The following is a 24,328-nucleotide window of genomic DNA, read 5'->3' as shown; positions in this document are numbered from 1 at the left end:
TTATGTTTCTTTTATAGCAGCATGCAGATTACCTTCCTGTACCAAAGACACTAGAATTTAGGGGCAAAGGCTCAATGTATGCACCGGTATGACTCAGTGTTGGATGAGTTGTAGGTGTTGTCTTCAGCAGTGAGGCCTTGCCATCATCAGCTGTGGCAAGCAACCTATAATCTTGGCAACAGCCCAGGTTTGGGGAATTCCCACAGAACGCCTTTGGCCAACAACTCAATTAGATGTAACCCAGTACTGGCACTGGAAGCTCCATTTTGTCACAGGAGATGGCCAGTCGGGGCTCTGTCTCCTCATTATTTGGCAATTTTATTTATATCATCTTCATATACATAAATATTTTAGGAAGCTTCTACTGAATTAGGTTTCCACACTACCCCTCAGATGGCTGTCTCTCCCCATTCCTCCCTTATCCCCTTCTCTCCTCTTGATCTTCCCATTCCAGCCACTCCCCCATCCATAACTGTCTATTCTATTTCCTTTCCTAATGAGATCTAATGTCTCCCCTAGTCCTTTACTTTATAACTAACCTCTGGTTCTACAGATTGTACCTTGGTTATCATTGACTTAATAGTTAATATCCACATATAAGAAATTCATAGAGCCGGGTGTAGTGGCGCACGCCTGTAATCCCAGCATTTGGAAGGCAGAGGCAGGCAGATTTCTGAGTTTGAGGCCAGCCTGGTCTACAGAGTGAGTTCCAGGACAGCCAGGACCACACAGAGAAACCCTGTCTCGGAAAAACCAAAAAAAAAAAAAAAAAAAGGAAAAGAAGAAAAAGAAAGAAAGATAGAAAGAAAGAAAGAAAGAAATTCATAGTACATCTATCTTTCTGGGTCCGGGATACATCACTTAGGATGATTTTTTTTTCTAGTTCATTTGTCTTATAAATTTCATGATGTCACTTTTTTGTTTTCGTTTTGTTTTGGTTTTTTGGATTTGGTTTTTTTTTTTTTCGAGACAGGATTGTTTTAGCTATCTTGAGTTTTTCTTATGAAGCAGAAAATTGTCCTTTCAAGATCTGTGAAGAGTTATGTTGGAGTTTTGATGGGATTGTGTTGAATCTGTAGATTGCCTTTGGTAGACTGGCCATTTTTACTATGTTCTGCTAATCCATGAGCATGTAAAATCTTTCCATCTTCTGATATCTTTCATCAGTTTCCTTCATCATTGTCTTATTATTTTTACCATACAAGTTATTCACTTGCTTGGTTAGATTTACTCCAAGCTATTTTATATTCTTTGAGGACACTGTGAAGGGTGTTGGCTTCCCTCGTTTCTTTCTCAGTCTGTTTGTCATTTGTATATAGGAAGACTACTGATTTTTTGGAGTTAACTTTGATTCTAGCTACTTTGCTGAAAATGTTATCAACTATAGGAGTTTCCTGGTGGAATTTTTAGGGTTTCTTGTATATACTGCCATATCATCTGCAAATGAAGATACTTTGGTCTCTTCTTTTCCAGTTTATATCCCCTTGTTCTCTTTCAGTTGTCCTTTTTTTTTTATTTTAAGATTTATTTATTTTATGTATGTGAGCACACTGTAGCTATCTTCAGACATACCAGAAGAGGGCATCAGATCCCATTACAGATGGTTGTGAGCCACCATGTGGTTGCTGGGAATTGAACTCAGGACCTCTGGAAGAGAAACTGGTGTTCTTAACCCCTGAGCCATCTTTCCAGCCCTCTTTTAGTTGTTTTATTGCACTGGTTGAGACAGACTTAACATCGAATGGGAATGGGCAATCATGTCTTGTTCCTGGTTTTAGTGGAATTGCTTTGAGTCTTTCTCTTTAAGTTGATGTTGGCTATGGGCACGTTATAAACTGCTTTTATTATGTTGAGGTGCGACCTGCATCCTGGGACTTGTACCTCTCCAGAACTATTATCATGAAGGGGTGTTGGACTTTATCAGAGGCCTTTTTAACATTTAATGAGATGATCTGTTTTGTCAGACATTAAAGTGGCTACACTTGCTGCATAGGTCCATTTGCTTGGGACATCTTTTCCCATCCTTTTATCATGAGGTGATGTTTATTCTTGATGTTAAGGTGTGTTTCTTGGATGCCACGGAAGGATGGATCCTGTTTTCACAGCTGGTCTATTAGTTTGTGTCTTCTTATTGGGTGATTGAGACCATTAATGTTGGGCTGGAGAGATGGCTCAGTGGTTAAGAGCACTGACTGCTCTTCAACAGGTCCTGAGTTCAATTCCCAGTAACCACATGGTGGCTCACAACCATCTGTGCGCACGCATATACACACACACACACACACAAACACACACACACACACACACACACACACACACACTTGTTTCTCCTTTTTTGATTTGCAGGTCTGAGATTATTTCCTTGTGTTTTCTTGGGTGGTATTAATCTTTCTACGTTGAATTTTTCCTTATAACCTCTTCTGTCGGACTGGATTTGTAGATACATATTGCTTAAATTTGGTTTTATCATGGAATGTCTTTTTTTCTCCATTTTTGTGATTGAAAATGTTGCTGAGTGTAGTAGTCTGGTATCTACAGTCTCTTGGTGTCTGTAGAACATCTGTATAGGGGGCCCTTTTGACTTTAGAGAGTCTCCATTGAGAGGTCAAGTGTTATTCTAATAGGTTATGTTACTTTATATATTACTTGGTCTTTTCCCCTTGTACTTTAATATTCTTTGTTCTGCACTTTAGTGTTTTGATTATTATGTGCTAAGTGGACTTTCTTTTCTATCCAGTCTATTTGGTGTTTTTGAATGTTTCTTGGACCTTGATAGGCGTTTTCTTCTTTAGGGTAGGAAAAAACCTTTTTTTTAATGATTTTGTTGAAAATATTTTCTGTGCCTTTGACCAGGGTCCCCCCCTTTCTCTATTCCTATTATTCTTAGATTTGCTCTATTCATAGAGTTCCAGATTTCCTACATGTTTTGTGCCAGAATTTAATTTTTTAGATAACGTTTCCTTCCTTCCTTCCTTCCTTCCTTCCTTCCTTCCTTCCTTCCTTCCTTCCTTCCTTCCTTCCTTTCTCTCTCTCTCTCTCTTTCTTTCTTTTTTTCTTTTTTTTTTGATGTAGGTGTCTGTTTCTTCTGTCTGCCTGCAAGTCTTTCTTCCATATCTTCTGTTATGTGGGGAGACTTGCCTCTGAGGTTCCTGTTGGAGTTTCTAAATTTTCATTTCCAGATTTCTCTCAGATTGGGATTTCTTTATTGATTCTGTTTCTACTTTCCAGCCTTAAACTGTTTTATTAATTTTCTCCCACTGTTTGTGTTTTCATAGGTTTCTTTAAGCTGTTTATTCATTTCCTCTTTAAGGACCTCTGTCATAGCCTTAAAGGTTATTTTAAAGTCCTTGTCCTTACTCAGGGCCTCTTGTGTTAGGGTTGCTGGCCTCTAGTGGAGACATTTTGTTCTGGTTGTTGTTTTGTGCTGGTGTCTAGGTATCTGGGCAAGGGATGATCGTAATCTTAGGCTCTGTTATCTGGTCTGGTCTTTGTTGTTGAGTGTTTGGTTCCTTGGTTCCTTGCCTTCTCTGGTTCTTAGAGCTCAGAGGCTATGTGTTGCTGGGTAGGAATTTCTTCTGGGATCCTGAGAGGTGCGGCCCTGGCTACTGTGGTTTCCAGGTGGTTCTAGGTACTGGGAGCTGACACTTTGGAACAGAGAGGGGCTAGGAGAGGATGTAACAGGTGGTCTGCTACAGAGCTGGAGATGGAACTGGGGCACTGGACATGGAGGCACTGAGGACAAGTGTCAGCAGTTAGCCTAATTTCTTCCTGGCTAGAATGGCCTGTTGGGGACTGGGATAAGACAGGGAGGGGGCAGTTTGGAGATGAAGATTTGTGTGATTCCCTGGAGGAGGGGGCAGGGGGGAAGGAAGACCTCAGCAGGTGGTCTGCGGCAGAGCTAAGAGCTAAGATAAGATTAGATGGATAAAGATAGTCATGGAAAGACTGAGGGAGTGCTGGAGATCTACTTAGCCTGCCTGTTTCCCTGGCCACAGTGCTCTGCAGTTCTTGGTGAGCCTGCTGGAGCCAGGGCTGCTTCCCTGGCTGACAACTGCTTGCTTATACAACTGGGAATCATGCATTGTAGTGCCGTCATCCACAGTGAGCTAGGCCTGCAGGCCTGCTACATCAATCAACAGTCGATCAATCAGCAAAAATAATAAAAAAAAATGCCCTACAGACATACCCACAGCACAGGCTGATGGAATCAATTGCTCAGTTAATGTTCCTCTTCCCAGGTGACTCTGGTTTGTATCAAGTTGATGAAAACTAACCAGCACAGCCATATATTAGGATTTGGAATTAGCCTGAGAGTAATAGTCTGACTGTTGGTCTCACTGTACCTGGGAGCCTGTCTAGCCACAGACATAGTCTGGACCAAGATATAAAAGCAGGGTTCTCAGTGAGGCGGGTCATGAGCTGGTATTGTTCTGTGTGTAAATTGAATACCTGAAGGTTTCTATCAGTGACCATGTGTTCCTTTTTGTGATAATTATTTTAATGGTAAGAGGCAACAGAACTTGGCATTCGTTAATAAGTTGTACTTTTGTTTTCCTTTATTAATTACAACTCAGGAATGCAGAAACAAATGGAGCAGGATCGAAAGAGATTTGGCCAGGCTGCCTGGGCCACAGCCATGCCCAGGCTAGAGAGTCTGAAGCTCAAGTTGGCTCGGGAGACTCTGCAGCTTATGAGAGCCAAAGAGCTGTGTCTAAAACACAGGCAAGCTGAGATGCAGAGAAAGGTAAGACAAAATAAATAGACCTTTGCTCTAAAACCGTATTTTCATTTAGCTTGCCCTTTCATCCTAGGCATTGGTAATGAGCTCTGTGTTTCTCAGCACACACTTCAGACGATGGGCTACTTACTAATGAGGGTGGGCGAGGAAGCTTCCCTTCCTGGTTCTCTGAGTTTAGGATTGAAGTGAGGACTCACTTTAAAAATCAGTCCAGCGGTATGTTCAGGATACACTCGTGTGCAGATACACACAGATCTTTGTGCATACGTGTGCATGTGCTGTGACAATGTTCTGTAGCCAACCCTTCAATAGGAGCTGAGCATATTCTCCACCGCGGAGCCACAGCCCAGCATGGCTAAGCAAGCATGTGCTCCGTCATATCCTAACTAAATGGCTCTTCTTCATAGGATCATGAGGTAAAGTGTTCCTGCAGTCTTCAGACTTTAAAGTAGAGCCTTGTCAGTAGCTGTCTTAGATCCGGTTGCTTGTGAGAAGATACCATAGTTGGAGTGACCACAAAGACATGTTACTGTTTCTCATGGCTCTGGAGACTAGATATCCAAGATCTAGGAGCCTTGGGATTCAGTGTCTCTGTGAGAGTGTCTCTGTGAGAGTGTCTCTGTGAGGGCTCTCTGTCTGTGCCACTCTTGCTGTGTGCTCACGGGGCCTGTCCTGTGTCCATGAAGAAAGAAGCCCACTAAGAACCTTCACCACCACCAGGCCCCACCCTGTCCACCTCGTCTACCATAACCACCTCCAAAGGCTCCCTCCAACATGGGCACATTGGGTTTAGAGTGCCAGCATCCAGACTTGGGGTAACACCTCCCACCCATTGGCATTGTGTTTACAGACCACGGGTGTTGATTTGTTTTAAGGGTAAGGTGAAGTACATGTCGAGTTCAAGTTTGTCTCGAGATGTGTTTCCTTTCTTACAGTTAGCACCATGGAAGAGCAGAAGACAGCCAGGTTGCTCTACAGTTTTCTCTCACTGCGCTCTTCAGTCTATTTCTTTCTCCATACAAACCAGGTGGACGATCTTCCAGACCAAGGAAAGCATTTAGATGTTGTGGACGAGCTAGAAATACAGTATTACGAGATCCAGTTGGAGTTATATGATGTTAAGCTTGAGATACTGAGAAATGAGGAGATGATCCTTGTCACACGGCTGGACTCTGCTAAGAGACTTATGACAGGTAACATTATGTTTATGTTAGAGAGAGATGAGTCACGTTTGAGGAAGAACAGACCAATGGCCAGCTTCTTCTTATAAATGACCAGTTATATCTACTGAATGCTTTTAGTTTCTCGTTAGTATTTTTATTATTCAACAGTATATTCAGATATACAAGACACAAAGTGAAAAGCAATTTGCTTATAACTTTAGGGTTTTTCAAATGTGCTACATATATAAAAATGAATATCAGTTTTTAAAACCAAAACCATATACTCTATCAAGTAACCTTATTTTTTACCCAATACATAATAAACTCATTTAAGTAATAATAATAATAACAACACGCACAGAATTTTAATGGCTGCATAGTATTCCATTTTTCAGGCATGCGGTGATTTCTAGTTTCTTCCTGTCTTGAACATTAGTGCAGCAAAAAATTTCTTTGCATGTGTCCTTGTGTGTAGCACAGATTTCTAGTAATTTGAGATAAATTTCTGAAGATGGAATGGTTGGGTTAAGGGCAGTGCTTTTTTAACATTTTAATATACATCTGCCAAAATGGCACTAGACAGTCACTGGCAATCCTTCCTCTTCCCTCTGGTGTTTCCAAGACCTGCTTTATAAAGCCCCTAGGTAGGTTATGTTAGAGGAACCCGTAGCAGCTGTGCTGTGTAGCTGTGGCTGGCCTCAAACCCACTGCAGTCCTCTCCCTCAGGCCTGCTGAGGGCTGGGGTCACAGGTGTCCACCTCCTCACCTCACATCAGCTTCCTTGTTGTAATTTAATGTTTTTTGTAGTTGTTTAAAGACAGCATTGCTCAGTGTAGTCCTGATTGTCCCTGAAGCAGCTCTGCAAACCGGGCTAGCTCCAAGCTCACAGAGACCCGCCAGCCTGGGTCCTAAGTCCTGGGATTAAAGGTGTGCACTCCCACCACCCGGAGTTTTTTGTTTTTATGCTTTTATGTTCTTATACATGCATATCGTTGTGCATTTCTCGTATTTCCACCCCATTACCCTTTGTCCTTACCCACCTCACGTTACCTTTTTCTCCCAATAGTTCTCTCCCGCTGCTGTGTCTACAGACACATGCACACACAGACACACACAGACACACACAGACATACACGCACAGAATGTTATTGATTCTTTTGGGTTTTGTTTGTTTTTCGGAGACATGCTCTGATGTAATGGGCCTAGCCTGGCTCAAGATTGCTGTGTAGTCAGTGGTGGTCTTCAATCCCCAGTCCTGCTGCTTTCACTTTCCAGTGCTGGGATTGCAGGTGTGCTCTGCTGGGGCTCGGGAATCACCACCCAAACCATACGAGCTGATCTCAGCTGAGCAAGAGTAGTTTATTGAAGCACACCCCGACACTGGATGTTCACGACCACAGAAAGACTCGGGTGCCTAATTATGTATGGTACCAGCCTGTTCTCAGGGCACGCTTATAACGGAAAAAATCCACAAAACCCAGAATGAGCTCATATGCAGGTGCAGGAAGTATTGCCCAGTGGTCATCTCTGACTCAAGCCATTTTAGACATGACAGTTCATACTGACCTTGAGCTTGATGGGTCCTATGTAAAGCTTTGTAGAATTCTTAAGATTAACAAACCTCATATAGAATATAGCAGGGGATGTGGCCAGCATGACCCTGCTCTGAGACAAGCTATTTTTCTGTGTCAATGACTGGCAGGCATGAACAAAATGGGAATAGCTATGCTGGGTGTGGGGACCTAATATTTCCCCTTTGAACTGACTCAAGATTTTATCTGAGACCAGGGGGATAAGCTAAACAAATTTTTGTATCAGCCTTTGTTAGCATTTTGTTGGCTTAAATATTTGAAGTGTTGATTGATCTCCCTTAATAAGTGCTGCTGCTTTCATGCTCTCAGACCCTGCTATTCCCATGCCTACTGGGGGTGGAGTGGGTGGGGTCCTAGTAGTGGAGCTGCTCTGCCCATCTGGGATCAGTGTAAGGCCCAGAAGTCCCCATAGTGTTATATCTGAGGCAGCAGGTGTACAAACAAAAATGTCAGTGAGGATAAAGGGGCTGAGGCAGGGACTTAGTCCAAGGTACAAGCAAAGTACCTCCAAGTGTCTTTTGGAGGTACTAAACAGTAAGGGGGAAACTCCTGGAATTAACACCTGTAATTGATTAACATCTGTAATTAATGTAACATACTATTACATTACAGTGTTGAAGGTACTGTGACTCTGATATCTTATATGAGCCTGTGTATAAGCAAAGGCCTTGTCCTTCCTAGGTCAGGGAGAGGGTTTAACATTTTTTCTGGGTTTTGTTTTTTGTTTGGTTTTAGAATGGGTTTCAACCCTCTGTAATTGAAAATAATTCTTCCTCTCAGTTACTCAGGGAGCTATTTTATAGCCCCATGTAGCAAAAAGTATGTATCTTGTCCCCCACAATCAGGGTCTCCATTTGAGGGACAGGCATATACCTGAATGGTGGCCAAACTATTTTCCATACTCTGGATCCCATATTCAGAATGGCATCTTTTATAGCCTAGAGAATGAGAGGACATATATGTTTGCAGTCTTTGGGCGCCTATTCCGTTTTCGTCCGAATAATTTAAATAGGTCAAAGGTGACGGGGGGGAGGGGGGGGACCACCGGCAGTGACGTTAGTTAGGATCCCTTCTGCAGTTCTTTTTTTTTTTTTTTTTTTTAAGATTTATTTATTATTACATGTGTAAGTACACTATAGCTGTCTTCAGACACCAGAAGAGGGTGTCTCATTACAGATGATTGTGAGCCACCATGTAGTTGCTCGGATTTGAACTCATGACCTTCAGAAGAGCAGTCAGTGCTCTCAACCACCCAGCCCCATCTGTAGTTCTGATCAACATTCATGTGTGGTACCGGAGCATGTGCCTCGGCAGCTCGAGACAACACAGAAGAGAAAACTAGGGTCTGTCCAGAGCTTTGCCGCTCCGATCTTTAATGGGTCCTGAGGGTGTTCTCTGATGTCTGATCTCTGGTCTGAGTCCTGATGTTCTCTGATGTGAACTTGAGGTGAGAGGGACGAATCCCGGATTAGATCCCATCCATCCTTATGGCTGTCAGGATCACGAGCAGAGTCCTTTTCAGAGTGTGCCCGTGGGGCGTGGGGTCTGTGTTAACTTAGTATTTTAGCCTGTAAGGTGGGATAATGAACGTCCTGTTTTTGTTCTTCAACTGCTTCCTGCTGACATTAGGACATCGCCAAAGGGGGTGCCCAGGAATGCTGAAATGTAGTCAAAGGCTGGGCAGTGGGGCACTTATCAGAAGCATCTGCTTGGATGATCCACTGAAAGTCGGGGAGCATTCACATCGAATGGACTGGTTAATACCAGCTGTCAGCAAGCTCTCCAGGTGATCCCTGGATGCAGTGTGTCAGCCAGGTGAAAATCTGCTGAGACAGATAGAGCCTAGGGATTGGAATTAAAATTGTCTAGCATTTGGAGAGGGTAAGAAATCCCAAGACCAAGGGGCAAATCCAGTTTTAAGAACAGGCAGGTGTACTTATCTGGAATCTATTTGCTCTGTGGCAGGTGGATTCAAGAATTATGAATTTTTGGTTCCCTGAAGCTTATGTGAACTTTAGTTTGTGAAAGGATGTATATTAGTATTTATCATTATATTGAAATCCATATTTTAGAAGAAGTAGTTTTTGCTTTTTGTTTCTTTGGATTTGGTTTTTCGAGACAGGGTTTCTCTGTGTAGCCCTGGCTGTCCTGGAACTCACTCTATAGACCAGGCTGGCCTCGAACTCAGAAATCTGCCTGCCTCTGCCTCCCAAGTGCAGGGATTACAGGTGTGCGCCACCACCGCCCGGCTAGAAGAAGTAGCTAATGGTTGTTTATAAGACAATGGCAGTAGACTCATGACTTTGAGACCTAGTAAAAGCTATAGGTTTGGGTTAAAGTCATGGAACATTCTCCAGTCCAGAGGGCTAGATATACAGATTGAACAGAGAAGGTTTTAGCATGATGAGAAGCACCTTTAAAACTGTATTCAGAACACAGCCAAAGGGAACTTAAAGTCTTGAGCTTGAGACTGAATCATAAGCAGACAGTGCTTCATTAGCTTATCAGAACTTCATTGACCAATATTAAAATTCTGAACTTTGATATCTTAGTATAACATTAGCATGGGGGAAATATGAAACATTTCCTTTATTTTCTATATATCTTAAATTATTTTTATACCTCTATAATTTATATTTATATATCTTAAAATGCCTTCTTACAACTCCTTATAACTTCTTACCCTCCAACCTTACACATATTTTTAGAGTCTCCAACATTTATAACTTACATTTACCAACCTCAAATATCTTTTATCTAAAGCATTTATTTCTAAATCATTTTTCTATCATCATCCAAGTTCTTTTATAGCCTTTAACTTTCATCATTTGTATTTATCAACTTTAAACATTTTTCTAGACCCATAAATAATTTTTTCCTCAGGCCTTAATTAAATTTTACATTTTATATTTTTATCCAATTATTTATTATGAGACATAGGTAGTTGATTATTGAGAGCAATCATTTAATATGAGGCCTATGAGCAAGTTTACTCTTTTTAATAAAAACTTGTGTGTTTTAACTGACAAATGAATTAACTAGTGAACTATCACAGTGATGGATTACCTTAAGGTAAGGAGCTAGTTACCTGTTATTCACTAGCTGTCAAGCTACAATTCGCCATCAGTGTGATCAGAGACTGGAAAGATAAATTATAACATGATGGCCTATGTATTGATTAAAATCACAGAGACTAGTCCATATTTTATTACCTAGATGGTTACCCCAGGCTCTTATGTCTCTATGACTCCAAGGGCAGTCTTCAGTCATAGGGCCCAGAAGAGGAAGAGGCTTTTTCATATGGAGGAGGAACATGGGAGAGATTGACAGCATCTTGTCTAAAGCTATGTGTGACAGTCAGTTCTCCAGTTGTCCTCTGTTTGTTTACAGTTCAGGCTGTACCCTGGCAGTAGGCAAGGCATTAGGATAGTTATATCCAGTGGTTTTTACCACAATCCCAGTGCTGCCCTTTGTCATTGTGCCCATGTCTTCTTGGAGACTTTGGAGGGTCACTATTAGGAATTTAGGAGTCTCTGGCTGTCATAGTAAGTCTAAACACATTAAATGCCACATTCAGCCAATCTCTGACAGGTTTGAGGGCTAGTATCTACCTAGCATATCTGAGTTAAACAATCTTTGTCTGTTTTTAGTTATATACTCTAAACTACACATTGCAAACATAAAACAGGAGACTAAGTGTTAATCTTATAATTAACTGCATCAGAACTTAGTATGACTTTAAATGTACTTCTGAACATATTAAAGGATTTGATCATCTTCAAGGTTATTGTCAATCCTTGTTAGGTTTGAGCCTTAAAAATTATAGTTTTGAATTGAAGAACTTCGAGTATCAAAATAAAACTTTTTAACCTATAAGCATAAACTAGGAACTTTTTTGACCTTGGCTGAAGGAATTTGTTTTTTGTTTTTTTTTTAATGGAACGCTTCACGAATTTGCGTGTCATCCTTGCGCAGGGGCCATGCTAATCTTCTCTGTATCGTTCCAATTTTAGTATATGTGCTGCCGAAGCGAGCACTGAAGGAATTTGTTATCTGTTCAGCTTGTTGGGCTCAAAGGAAGGCCCTTGTTTTGGACTTCAGGAAAACTGAAGAGGGTGGGTGGATTTCAAAAGCTGGTGATTCTTAACCTTTTTAATATTGTAAACCTCTAAAAAAATTTTTAATTAACAAATTTCTTAATTTTTATTCCTAGTATTATTATCATAATTTATAGAGCAATGTATTTGATATAATGCCAAGAAAAGACCAAGCTGTAACAGGTAAAGCCTCAGGAGTGTACATCTAATTGACGCCATGTTGCATTACTCATTAGCTGTATTTTTTAAATGAAAAGCTTCTGTTATGATGCCCATTGTTCACGTCATCAGCTCCGTAGACAGCGGACAGGGCTCCATCACGACTGTCCCCCTCCACGGGTCCATCATTCGATGGCTGTTGTCCACCGCATTTTCTAAACTCACCATAGCTCCCATCCTCATTTGTTAAAATGTCTTTCTTCATTGCAACCATCATATGTTAATAAAGACATTATAATCAATACAACTTAAAATGTTCCATAGCGTTATAAAATAAATAATTTTATAAACATTGTTTTTCCAATATAAAAATAAAGAACCCTTTTTAAGAGTGGAGTTATAGAACATAACCATAACTTTTGGAAGATAAAATCAATTTAACAGTTTAAACATTCCAGAGTCTCTCAAATCGATACCAAGTGTATTATTTTGTTGTTACAAAATGGCAGGTTAAGAGAAAAACAAAACAACTTACTTCCTATGGAGTGCCCAGCTGGTGTGGGGGCATTCACACTGTCAGTAAGTGAGGGATGCTCGAGGCGGGGGAGCTTCCTGGCATCCACCAAATGCTGGGGCTCGGATATCGCCACCCAAACCACACGAGCTGGTCTCAGCTGAGCAAGAGTAGTTTATTGAAGCACACCCCGACACTGGATGTTCACGACCACAGAAAGACTCGGGTGCCTAATTATGGTACCAGCCTGTTTTCAGGGCACGCTTATAAAGGAAAAAATCCACAAAACCCAGAATGAGCTCATATGCAGGTGCAGGAAGTATTGCCCAGTGGTCATCTCTGACTCAAGCCATTTTAGACATGACAGTTCATACTGACCTTGAGCTTGATGGGTCCTATGTAAAGCTTTGTGGAATTCTTAAGTTTAACAGACCTCATATAGAATATAACAGGGGATGTGGCCAGCATGACCCTGCTCTGAGACAAGCTATTTTTCTGTGTCAATGACTGGCAGGCATTTTATAGCAACAGTATGAAATAGCTGGCACGCATGAAACAAAATGGGTACAGCTATATTGGTGGGAGGGGGCAGACCTCAACATGCCCCACCACACGTGCTATATTATATCTAGATTCTTCAGCTAAGGAAAAAAATTATGCCATATGTATTTTCTATTTTTAGAATATTTTCTACATTAAAGATTTTATTCAATTGTTGGTCATACTTACGGTAAAATTCAAACTTTTCTCCTCAAATTGGTCTCAATCACTGACTTAAAAAAAATTGTCTCCTGCCGCTTCTCAGACTCAGAGGCAGCACCCTTGGTGTGGGCTGAGGGTCCTCGCGAGGGCTCCATTGCTCCACACCTGTAATACCCATCCATGCTGGCCCTGCTCTCCCATGACCTGCTTCTCCACAGTCTCTGACTTTCTCACTTCTTTATTCTTCCAGATGAACTTTAGAATCACTTTGGCAACTTTTAAACAACTCCCTGGAATTTTGATTGGGATTGTGTAATTAGAGATTACTGGGGGACAATTGTCGTCTTGCAGTTTTGAGCCTTCTCACCCAAGATCATGGTAGGTCTCTCCACTTCTGTCTCTTTCCTGAGCCCCTGCAGTCTGGTTCTCACGCAGGGTCTCCGGAGCCCCTGCAGTCTGGCTCTCACACGGGGTCTCCCGAGCCCCTGCAGTCTAGCTCTCACTCGGGGTCTCCCGAGCCCCTGCAGTCTGGCTCTCACGCGGGGTCTCCCGAGCCCCTGCAGTCTAGCTCTCACGCAGGGCCTCAGCCTTTGGTTTAGTCCTGGTTCCCGGAGCCTTTGCAGCTCTTTTCAGTTTAACACTTTCTGCATTTAGGAGAAACTTATTTTTAAAACGTTAATCTGGACGGTTTTCCTTTGAGTCTCAGGTTTGGGAAAGGAATAGAAAACTTCTTATTCTGAGTGCTTCTGCAGGGTTTGGGGTTGTTACAAGCATATGTTTTTAAAAATCAATGTGTAATCAAGAATAAGGATTGGTGAGACAGTCTGTGCTGTGCCGGGGCATTTAGATGGATAGAACCTGAGCATGCACCTCATGCTAAGGAAGAAGTGAGCATTCTCTCTCTCTCTCTCTCTCTCTCTCTCTCTCTCTCTCTCTCACACACACACACACACACACACACACACACACACACACACACCCCATACCGTGAAGTCAGAAATGGCAGAACCCTGGGACATCCTGGGAATGTTTGTGCTAGTGAATACTATGTGGCCATTAAAATGCTGTTCCCAGCACATGGGACATGTTTTGAGAGAAACATTGTTACTTTGTGCAGATATGTAATAAATGTGTGTATGTAATGTTCATACTGTTTCCCCTACAAGATGTAATTACTGCAGTCTTTCTTTACAGTTAAAGACAGTTTTTAAATTATTTCTTATAGTGAAACATGCCTAAGAAAATCATGAATCTTTTTAGAGAAACAGGCTGAAGTGGTCTACTACGACCCGTGTGAAAGCCCTGAGGAGCTGAAGAGCCTGGCTCCTGACCTGGAGCTGCACCTGGGTGAAGACAGAGAGCTGAGGGCGCTCAGCCAGCAGTGCCAGCAGCTGGAGGCCCAGCGGGGCCGCATCTGCTCCAGGAGAGCCCTCCTCAGGAACAGAAAGGTGCCCTGCGAGCCCCCCTTCTGCCAAGGCTTTCGTTTTTAATACAAGGTTAAGAGGTTTACCACATAATGATTAATGTTTGTGTGTCTATGATCTCAATGACTAGAGCTAAATGTATTTCAAATGCTGAAAAGTTGAGTTTGAAAGATTGAAATATTTGTCTTAATATCTAGATTTTAATTAGTTCACTCAGTAATTGTTTATAGAATGCTTACTATACGCACAATACTTTTAACATCAAGATAAGAGTAGGGGCCATGAGATGTTTATCACATAAAGTGCATGTGGCACAAGCCTGATAACCTCATTTTAGTTTCCAAAAACCATAACGGGAAGAAGTCGTCCTCTGACCACACATGCTTAACAGATAAAAGTAAACAAAAGGGAGCTGGGTGTGGAGCTGCTGTGGAGGCTGGAACCCCAGCTGCTTGCGAGGCTGGGCAGGGTCAAGGCAGCCTGGGCGGGCAGCTTACAAGACAACACTTCCAATTTAAGAAATGGCTGCAGGTGTAGTTTAGCAGTAGAAACTTGCCTGGCATGTAGAGGACTCTCAGTTCAATCCCTCGTGTCACAAATAAAAACTATAGCGAAACTAGTACAGCAGGACATTTTATTCTAAATTATGGATTAAAATAAAACTAGTCACAGATGCAGTGTTGAAACAAAAGAAAACAGATTTTTTTGTTGCAAAATTTTTTTCATACACTCTATGTATTGATCGTGTTTCCCCTCCTCGGTCCCCCAGCCTCTCCCCACCTCCCCAGCCACCCGGCTTTGTTCTGCCTGGCTCTTAAAAACAAAACTGAGCCGGGCAGTGGTGGCGCATGCCTGTAATCCCAGCACTCTGGGAGGCAGAGGCAGGTGGATTTCTGAGTTCGAGACCAGCCTGGTCTACAGAGTGAGTTCCAGGACAGCCAAGGCTATACAGAGAAACCCTGTCTCGAAAAAACCAAAAAAAAATCCAAAAAACAAAACAAAACAAACAAAACTGAAAAGTGAAAACCAAAACAAACACAAGACTAATAAGGCAAAAAGATGCAAATATAAAGCAGAATGAAACAAATTTGCTTTCTTTTTTTAAAATAATTTTTTTTTAATTTCATGTACATTGTTTTGCCTGTATGAGGGTATCAGGTCCCCTTGAACTGGAGTTATAGACAGTTGTGAGTTGCCATGTGGGTGCTGGGAATTGAACCCAGGTCCTCTGGAAGGGCAGCCAGTGCTTTTTTTTTTTTTTTGGAGACAGGGAACTCAAAAACCAGACATCAAATTCAGAGATGAGCCTGCCTCTGCCTCCTGAGTGCTAGGACTAAAGGTGTGCACAGACACTACTCGACCAGTGAGCACCTCTCCAACCCTCATTTGTTCCCTTAGTTCTAAAACAGTATAATTATGTTAAAACACCGAGAAATAGAATTTTTCCAACAGAAGAGAAAGTTCCTGCACTTTAAAGTAATTGCTCATATTAATTGTGCTTTTCATAAAAAGATCAATTTTCTCTTAAGATCCATTTTTTTATTTGTTAGGAAGATAATCTAATGATACAAATCTCATGATTAACATGAGGGTAAAATAGCATCGGTGGGTTGAAAATATAGTCAATGAATGTTAGTATTGTTACTGCATCCCCCCTGTATCTGAAGCATTATAGTGAGTGGTTAGCATAGGAGAAGTACAGTCTTTAACATGATCTTCCCAAGTGTGTCTAGGTGGGCTGTGTTTTTGCAGATGTATTTGGAAATATAATTAGTATTTTTAATATGAAGACCTGGGTTTAAGCAATCACATTAGAATAGCTGGTGGGGCCCTGAGACAGCCGCAGTGTAAGGTACCCGCCCACTGCTGACCTGAGTTCCAGCCCCAGGACCATGTTCTATAAGGAGACACCTGACTCCAGCAGGCTGTCCTCTGAACATAAGTAAGTGTAAGGAAACAGAAGGTTGAGACACTTCACCTCTCGATGCACCCCATCGGGAACAAGTGGCTCCTGTGGGCGGCCCTTGTCAGAAGACCATGGAGGAGGATGTCTGATTGGCCCTCACTGAATTCACCACCTTACATATTAGCCAGAGTACAATGCTTTCAACTACTCCAGCCCATGTCTTACTAACAGCCCATGTGTGTGACTGGAATTCTCCCACCAGGATCACTGCCGAGAAAACCATCAGCTCAGGCTGCAACAGGCCAAACAAAGTGTGAGACATTTTCACCAGCACCACAGTATTCAAATGGTAAGTACCTGAGAGAATGATTCATGGCCATAGTGTGACAGTGGGCTAGCCTGTGGAAACTACACAGGTGGGGCAGGTGAGGGTGGGTCTCCTTTCCTTGAGAATTCATACATAAGTGGAATTATGGGCATTTTATAAGGATGTGTTTGTTTACATATAGAAAAGAGACAAAGTAAAAGAAGAGGAACAAAAGAAAAAAGAATGGATAGACCACGAACGCCAGAAAACACTTGAGCGGCTAAGAGCATATAGGGAGGTAAGTTCTAGAAATAATCGCTCACCACGATTATCTGGGGATACATGAGGCTCGCCCACCCTAGAAAGGGTGTATCAGAACCATGAACACATAGCATAGAATTTTAAAAGTGCCGTTATTGATAAATGAGCATCAGTTGGGAACATCATACTTTCAAAGCCACAGTATGAGCCATTGCTGCCGTCTCTTGTGACTGAGACAGGGTCACAAGCAGCCCAGCAGTCACCGTCCTGTTGTGGTGAAGAAACGCCATGGCCAAGGCTGCTTATACAAGAAAGCATTTGCTTGCGTGCAGTAGCGGGTTAGCTCATTATCATCGTGATGGAGCTTGGCTGCCACGGGCATAGCTCTGAGCAGTAGCCGAGGGCTTGCATTTGATTTACCAGCAGCAGGCAAAGAGAGAGAGACTGGGCACAACTTGGCCTTTTCGAAACTTCAAAGCCCACCCCCAGTGACTTCCTCCAACAAGAGGACACCTAATCCTTCCTAGACAGCCCCTTAACTGGGGCAATGCTCATTCAAAATGGGTAGCCCAGACCTCAGTCCTCCTGAGTCAGCCCCAGCTGCTGTCTGTGTGCCACCATGCTGCTACTGACGACACGGAAGCATCCCTGGCTGGGTCCCTGCTCCGTTCTGAGTGGCTCAGCTGCTGTTGGTGCTCACTGGCCTCTGTAGATCATTTCTCGTGTGTATGTTTAAGCACACATGCCTGTGGGGTCAGAGGTCAACCTCAAGTGTCCTCCTTCAGGAGCTTTCTTCCTTGTTTTTTGAGACAAGGTCTCATTGGCCTGAACTCGGCATAGCTCTACCCCAGCTCTGGGGTCACAGCACCTGCCACCAACCCGGCTTTCTGTGTGCGTTCTGGGGTTGAAGATAGGCTGTCTCTGCACAAGTGCTCTGCATGATCCGAGCTTCCTCCTTCTTTGTAATCTCTAAACCGTCTCCAAGGAGGAAGTGCGGCCTGCAAGACCAATCAAAGTGCCCTGCTGGGGTGATGGCTTCTGTCTTCCTCTCTCCAAAATATTATGATGAACATTTTCATCCACCCGTCCCTTTTCTTCTTCATTTGTTACACAGGAAGTACTGTGTGGCCACTTGATCAAAGCAGTAGGTTCTATGTTTTGGCAGGTTTAGACTGCTTTCCCCCCAAAGCAAATATAAATGTGGGTTTTGCTTTTGGGTTTTTTGTTTGTTTTTGTTTTTGTTTTTAAAGATAGTGCTTCACTCTGGCCCCAGGTGGTTCCAAGTTCAAGGTAGCACTACTGCTGCCACTCAGGCAGTGGGCCTTGAACTCATGAAGCAGGCTCAGGAGTATGGGTCTGTGCTGGTGGCCTGGAGGAGCTATTGGTTAGCGCGTCCCGTGCTCAGGGCAGTGTTGGTTTATAGATTTGTTTGCGAAGTTGCACCAATGCCAGCCTGCATGCGGACAATCTCTCACCAGCTTCTCATCCCTAGAGGTGCCCAGCTCGTCAGTGTGCACTGCAAACGACTTGCTCAGAGGCCGTGGTGTCAGGCCTGTCCGGTGGACCCTCTCAGAAGAGGTTCTCAACAGCTCATCACAAGACAGCTCATCCTGCCTCCAGCAAAACCAGAAGTGCTGCTCCCTTACCTGAAGCCAATATGAAAACCCCTGAGCATCAAGACCCCTGTGGCAGTGTCCCTGTCCAGGCTTTTGTTCCTGTCAGTGACCAGGCACTCTTCCGATCCAGTGAAGATCTGTCACTACCACCACAGCCACCTTCACCTCCACCCCCTCCCCCTCCCCCTCCTCCACCCCCTCTTCCTCTCCCTGCTGTGTCCTCTTTTCAAGGTACCACTCCTCAGAATTTAGGGCTCAGGACTTTGGCAGCAGAGGAGCAGTCACACCCCTTATCGCGTGATTGCCAGGAGGGTTCCCAGCGCCCAGGTAATGCACTGCAGTTCTGCTCTCTCTGGGTCCTTAGGCCGTTTCAATTTAGAGTCTTCAGAATTTCCCAGTCTCAGAGCATGCCACCATTTGTTGTCTCCTTGGTACTCTCCTATAGCAGTTAGTGGTGGCCAGATTGAGTGTGACAAATTCTAAGTCAGCCTGAAACCACAGCTCTGCGTTTGCTGACCATGCGGTGCAACCCCTGAAGCTGGTAAAGGCCCGCTTCCCTGAACGTCAGCGTGATGAGAGTTACCTCTGTTTGTCAGTACAGCTGGGCCTGGTGCGCTTACCTCTCTGAGTCATTCTCAGAACTGAAGTGTTGAAGTTAATGGAGAACACCAGAAAAGTGGGCCACCTTTTGTTTTCACACTGAATGCACTCGAGTATTCGTTTAGCAAGGGCCACAGTTCTCATGCATAATTCTTTTTTTGTTTGTTTGTTTTTGGTTTTTGCTTTTTGGGATTTGGTTTTTTCTAGACAGGGTTTCTCTGTATAGCCCTGGCTGTCCTGGAACTCACTCTGTAGACCAGGCTGGCCTCAAACTCAGAAATCCACCTGCCTCTGCCTCCCAGAGTGCTGGGATTACAGGCGTGCGCCACCACTGCCCGGCTCTCATGCATAATTCTAATTCTGGCTTTAGACATTGGCTTTTGGGGAAAACTATCCTGAACCTGCCAAGACTCAATGCCGACGGCTTTGGGGAGGATTGTCTTAGATAAACCCTGGCAAGTTGCTGGGCTTGGCTGAGTTGCTCCAGAGAGAACACAGTTACAGGAATAGGGATGAGTGTGCAGCCGTGGACCAGTGCACACTGGTTTTGGTTAAGTGAGCCCACTGCTTATTCTGAGTTTGGGGCGTCAGTGTATCCAGAACAAAGTATGAAGGAAAATTCATTCCTACAAGCTCAGGGGCAAGCAGCCCATCTGTAGAGTTTGCAACACCATGTGAATAGAGTGGTCTTTCTCCTGCCCAGGTTAGAGTTGGGATATGGGCAGGTCTGAGGTGGAGAGGATACTCAGCTTGGACACACACAGTTTGGGGGCTGTTAACACTACTCTATGGTCCCGGAGAGTAAGAGGTGTGATTTAGAACTCTGGACTGTGGGACTCGCCCAGTCAGTTTTCCAAGGGGATTAGGTGAGATCTCCAGTCCAGAATGGAACACACACTGTTAGCTTTTCAGTCCCCAGTCAGAAATGAATGTTAATCCTGAAGGCTCCCCCGGCAGATGGCAGAGTGAGAAGCTTTACTCCTGCCCGCGTCTGCCGGGTGAGGAAAGGTTTCACCCCCCATGGTCTCAGGGTGCCAGAGTTTTTGAAAAATAGCTTCTCCCCAGTGTCTTGGAACTCACAGCATTTCACATCCTCAAAAATGGAGCCCTTAGGCACCTCAGGTAAGGTGGGTGGAATTAGGCACACTGCAGGAAATGTGCTGGTGCCTCTCATCAGCCTCACTGAGACACCCATATGAAAGTATACGGCCTTAAGCTTTCCTGTGTATAGACAGCTTCTCAGCTGTGCTCACAAGTGAGGCATCACTGCGAAGTCTGAGGTAGAGGAATGTGGGCAGATGTTCACCATGTTTTAAATGGGAAAGGAAACAGGAGCTAGAATTGTGAGGAAGCTTAGTCTAGCCCTGTGGTCAGATTGTTCACTGCAGGCAGGCAACCTTAGCTCCTTAGGGTGTCTAAGTCACGTGAGCAGAAGATGGGTGTGGCTGTGGTTTGTAACATACAGTGGACTTGAAGAGGTAGGCGGTAAGGAGGCTAAACCCTCAGCTGTGCAGTTGTCCTGACTGACACAGGAATGTGCGCTGAGAGCTGATCCGTGCACCGTCAGGACTTACTGCAGCACGCAAGTTAGATCATGGCATGAACTGGTATGTTTTCTGGAAGCCCAGATCTTCATCATACGTGCTCTCATTTCAGGCTCTATGGATGAAGTGCTGGCCTCTCTCCAGCAGGGCAGGGCCTCTCTCCGGAAAGTGGAAACGCCCACCTTGGCCCATCCCCGCACCTCAATCAATGAACAAGTCCTGGCTGCCATCAGACAGGGGGTGCCGCTGAAGAAAGTCCGCACAGGCCCAGGCGCGGAGCCCAGCAAGAAGGGCGCCAGCGACCTGGAGAGGAGCATCAGAGAAGCCCTGAAGAGAATCAAGACGGTGTCTGAGGACTCAGAGGAGGACAGTGACGAGCAGAGCCCTGTCGAGTGGGACCACTAGGCTGGCTCCCCAGCTGACAGACGCAGGCAGGCCCGGGACCCCAGGTCGGCGAGGCTTCCCTGAGAAGCTGGACACTGGGAGGACAGTGGAGGTGCCTGACTGCTACGATGCCCGCTGCTGGCAGGCCGGGCATGGTGACAGTACGGAGTTGGGGGATTGCATGCGTCCTTGTGTAGCAACACTGGTTCCTCAGACTTCAAGGCTTGAATGTGAACACGATTTTAGCAATAATCGGAATATCCCAGAATTACCTTAAATATTTAAATTTTATTTTGTGTATTGGACACAGAAACACATAATAAACAATATTTATAGTGCATCTGTGTTATGAGGAAATGGTCTCTGACCCACTGTGAAAGCAAAGCTCTTCCTGCCTAGTGGGGGGAGGGTGTGCATGCGTGTGTGTGTGTGTGTGTGTGTGTGTGTGTGTGTGTGTGTGTGTGTGAAAATGCCCCAAGATTCCAGTTGAGCAAGTGTTAAGGGAACTCGCAGCACTGTCCGCCTTAGGACCTGGTCTCCTGAGAGACCCTCTTCACTGTGCTGAGTCAGGAATGGAGGCCGCTGCCCACACTGTTCCACCTCCCTCCCTTTAACCACTCACCCTGCTCCTCAATCCTGGGTTTCTACCACTTTTCTCGTTTCCAGAGACCTTCTATTTCTTCATTCCATCTGGCCAGTCCCAGCCTGGTATGCTGGGAGAGGTCTCAGCCCCTCTGCAGCTGCTCCTGGACCTGTCTCTGTGGCTGCCTGGAGATGATTCGCCCGGCTGGCTGCTGTCAGGGTCTGCCCTGTCGGGAGGCTTCTGTCGGGAAGCCTCAGGCTCCACTGCTGAAGGCACCTGCTCCCTCATAGGCTCAGGGGTGTCCTTGGCTGCCTCAGGGGTGTCCTTGGCTGCCTCAGGGGTGTCTTTGGCTGCCTCAGGCCTCTGCTCCTCTGGAATGAATTTGGTATTTGAAAAACCAGCCAAGTCACAGCTTCGCAGGACTCCGCTCATTTCTCAGATGGTTTTTTGTTCCCATTTCTGTATTGCAATTTCAGTATTGGAAGGTGTTGGGAAACTACATCAGGTTTGGGTTAACTCTTAGCTTGCTTTTGCCAAAGGTTTTGAGAAGCTTTCAAAAAGTGACGCTTTTCACAAACAAGTTCTTCCAAAGTTCCTGATCCAGTGGTGTTTTAGTATTGCAAACTCCTAGAATCTTCTCAGTCATTTCCCTTACCTGCCCTTCAGACAAGCCTTCGAGTAATCCGCCCTCTGACCTCTGGGATTCAGGACCGTGGAGGGCGCAGCTGCTCTGAGATCTCCTTACAAGCACTAAGGTCTGAAGACCGGTAAGGATGGCTCGGAGTAAGAGCACCAGTTACTGCAGATGACCTGGACTGCTTGGCTCACAACCTGCTGTCAGTCTAGCTCCCGGGGATCTGCCGCCCTCTTCTGGCTCCCAAGGCCACTTGTATGCACATGATGCACATACAGTCACACAGGCACACGTACGAACATACACATTAGGTTTTACATCAGGCCAGGTCAGGTGGCTCAATGGATAAAGACACACGCCACCAACCTCTCCGGAACCACGCGTGACCAAAGCAGGAAAAATGTACCATGCAGGTTAGGTCTTCTGTTTGCAGTTCAGACCATTAAGAGGAAGTTCCTGTTTGTCCTGTGCAGGTTACGGTTTCTGTTTGTAGTTAAAAGGATACGTGCCTATGTTAAGTCCTTGCAAGTTAAGGCTCCTATTTGTCATTAAGAATAAGAAACGGGATCTTAAATCTGATGTAAACTGCATGTTTTTCAGCCTACACTAAACCCGTGACCCTATTTCTATTTTATGTACACATTGTGTACTTTGCTCCTCTCCTTTCCTGGTAGCTTTCCAAGCCAACTCCTGCCCCTGCTGATGTGCTTATAACAAGATAAAGAAGAGAGGGGCTATGTTTGGTGGATGTGTAGTAGGTATGGGGGAAGGGGGTGCCTCTGCTGGCCCATGCTGACAACCATGGTCTGTATAGAATAGAGTTTATTCAGGGCATGGGGAGGGGAGTTAAGATGGCAGTAGAGGCCGGCCATGAACACGTGTGTGTGTGGGGGGGGGGGGGAAGGGATGAGAAGACAGAACAGGAGCAGGAAGACAAGAGCAAGAGAGGAGAGGGCAAGCAGCCCCTTTATAGTGAGTCTGGCACACTGACTGTGGGGCGGAGCATGCCTGGCTGTTGCCAGGTAACTGTGGGGCGGGGCTTAGACACAATGCTAACACCTGTGAACACCTCTCTCCTATAAAAAAGCATCAAGAGGAGGGCCGGGGCTGCTCTCTCAAATCCTGATTTAAAGTGAGACAGAGGGCAGGCCAGTCTCACGTGCACCCCAAATACATCTTGCTTTAACTGGACAGTCAGGGACTTGCTCTTCTCTCCTCGCACTCTCGGATTTAACATGGGGGTAGGAAAGAACCGACTCCTGCAAGCTGTCCTGTGGCCTCCACGGGGCTGTGATGTGCGAGGTCCACCTCACAAAAACATAAAAAACATAGACTATTGATAATAAAAGGAGCCAGGCGGTGGTGGCTCATGCCTTTAATCCCAGCACTTGGGAGGCAGAGGCAGGCGGATTTCTGAGTTCGAGGCCAGCCTGGTCTACAGAGTGAGTTCCAGGACAGCCAGGGCTATATAGAGAAACCCTGTCTTGAAAAATAATAACAACAACAACAACAACAATAATAATAATAGGAGTACTAACACCACTCTCAAAAGTGAGAGGATGGAGGTCAAGACCAGTCTGGGATACTCGAAACTGTCTAAACAAAACAAAATCCTATTATATACAGTAAGAGTTATTCAGAGGACGAGAAGCCCCCAGGAGTGGTTGATTCATGGGACCTTCAGCCTGGGCCTACGGAGAGGCGTGGGATTGAACTGAACATTCCGAGATTCAGGAGCATCATGAATAAAGGACAGAGAAATGCAGCAGCCAGGCCTCAGCAGGAGCTTATGGGGCAGAAGAGCTGGGCCTGGAAGCTGATTTACTCAGGGTTTTGTAGGAAATCTCTGGCAGCTCTGTGTGAGAGTAACCAGGAAATGGAGATTATGGAGGGGACCAGCAAGTGGGCGGGGATGGCACAGCAACTGTGGGAGAGAGACCTGCTCAGCACAGGCCTGCATCTCACTGTGAAGCCCTACTGAGTCAGGCACAGGTGACCGCAGCAGGGCAGCCTTGGAATGCAGGCGGCCTGTATACACAAGGAAGGTGTGGCAGTGCGAATATCCTCAAGGCAATATGCAAAGTGCAGGTGGGTCATTGAAAAT

The 24,328-nt window shown here is 44.7% G+C and overlaps 1 protein-coding gene and 1 non-coding gene across 2 annotated transcripts in view; one reads left to right on the top strand and one right to left on the bottom strand.

The window, feature by feature from the left end:
• Whamm (WASP homolog associated with actin, golgi membranes and microtubules) overlaps positions 1–21,347 on the top strand; it is a 29,773-nt gene extending 8,426 nt beyond the window's left edge. Inside the window, exons 4-10 of the mRNA XM_052159651.1 lie at positions 4,575–4,744; positions 5,766–5,931; positions 14,226–14,413; positions 16,558–16,644; positions 16,805–16,900; positions 18,356–18,806; positions 20,736–21,347. Coding sequence (XP_052015611.1) covers positions 4,575–4,744; positions 5,766–5,931; positions 14,226–14,413; positions 16,558–16,644; positions 16,805–16,900; positions 18,356–18,806; positions 20,736–21,028 — 1,451 coding nt within the window. The 3' untranslated portion in view covers positions 21,029–21,347. The remainder of the gene's footprint in view (positions 1–4,574; positions 4,745–5,765; positions 5,932–14,225; positions 14,414–16,557; positions 16,645–16,804; positions 16,901–18,355; positions 18,807–20,735) is intronic.
• Positions 11,424–11,530, bottom strand: LOC127676578 (U6 spliceosomal RNA). Its single transcript, XR_007976043.1, has one exon. It is a non-coding gene; the product is annotated as a U6 spliceosomal RNA (small nuclear RNA).
• Positions 21,348–24,328: the final 2,981 nt, after the last annotated feature.

The sequence above is a fragment of the Apodemus sylvaticus genome, chromosome 1, assembly GCF_947179515.1.
Source record: "Apodemus sylvaticus chromosome 1, mApoSyl1.1, whole genome shotgun sequence".
Lineage (NCBI taxonomy): Eukaryota > Metazoa > Chordata > Mammalia > Rodentia > Muridae > Apodemus > Apodemus sylvaticus.
Note: the sequence above shows the minus strand (reverse complement) of the source record. Positions and strands in the feature narration are given on the sequence as shown.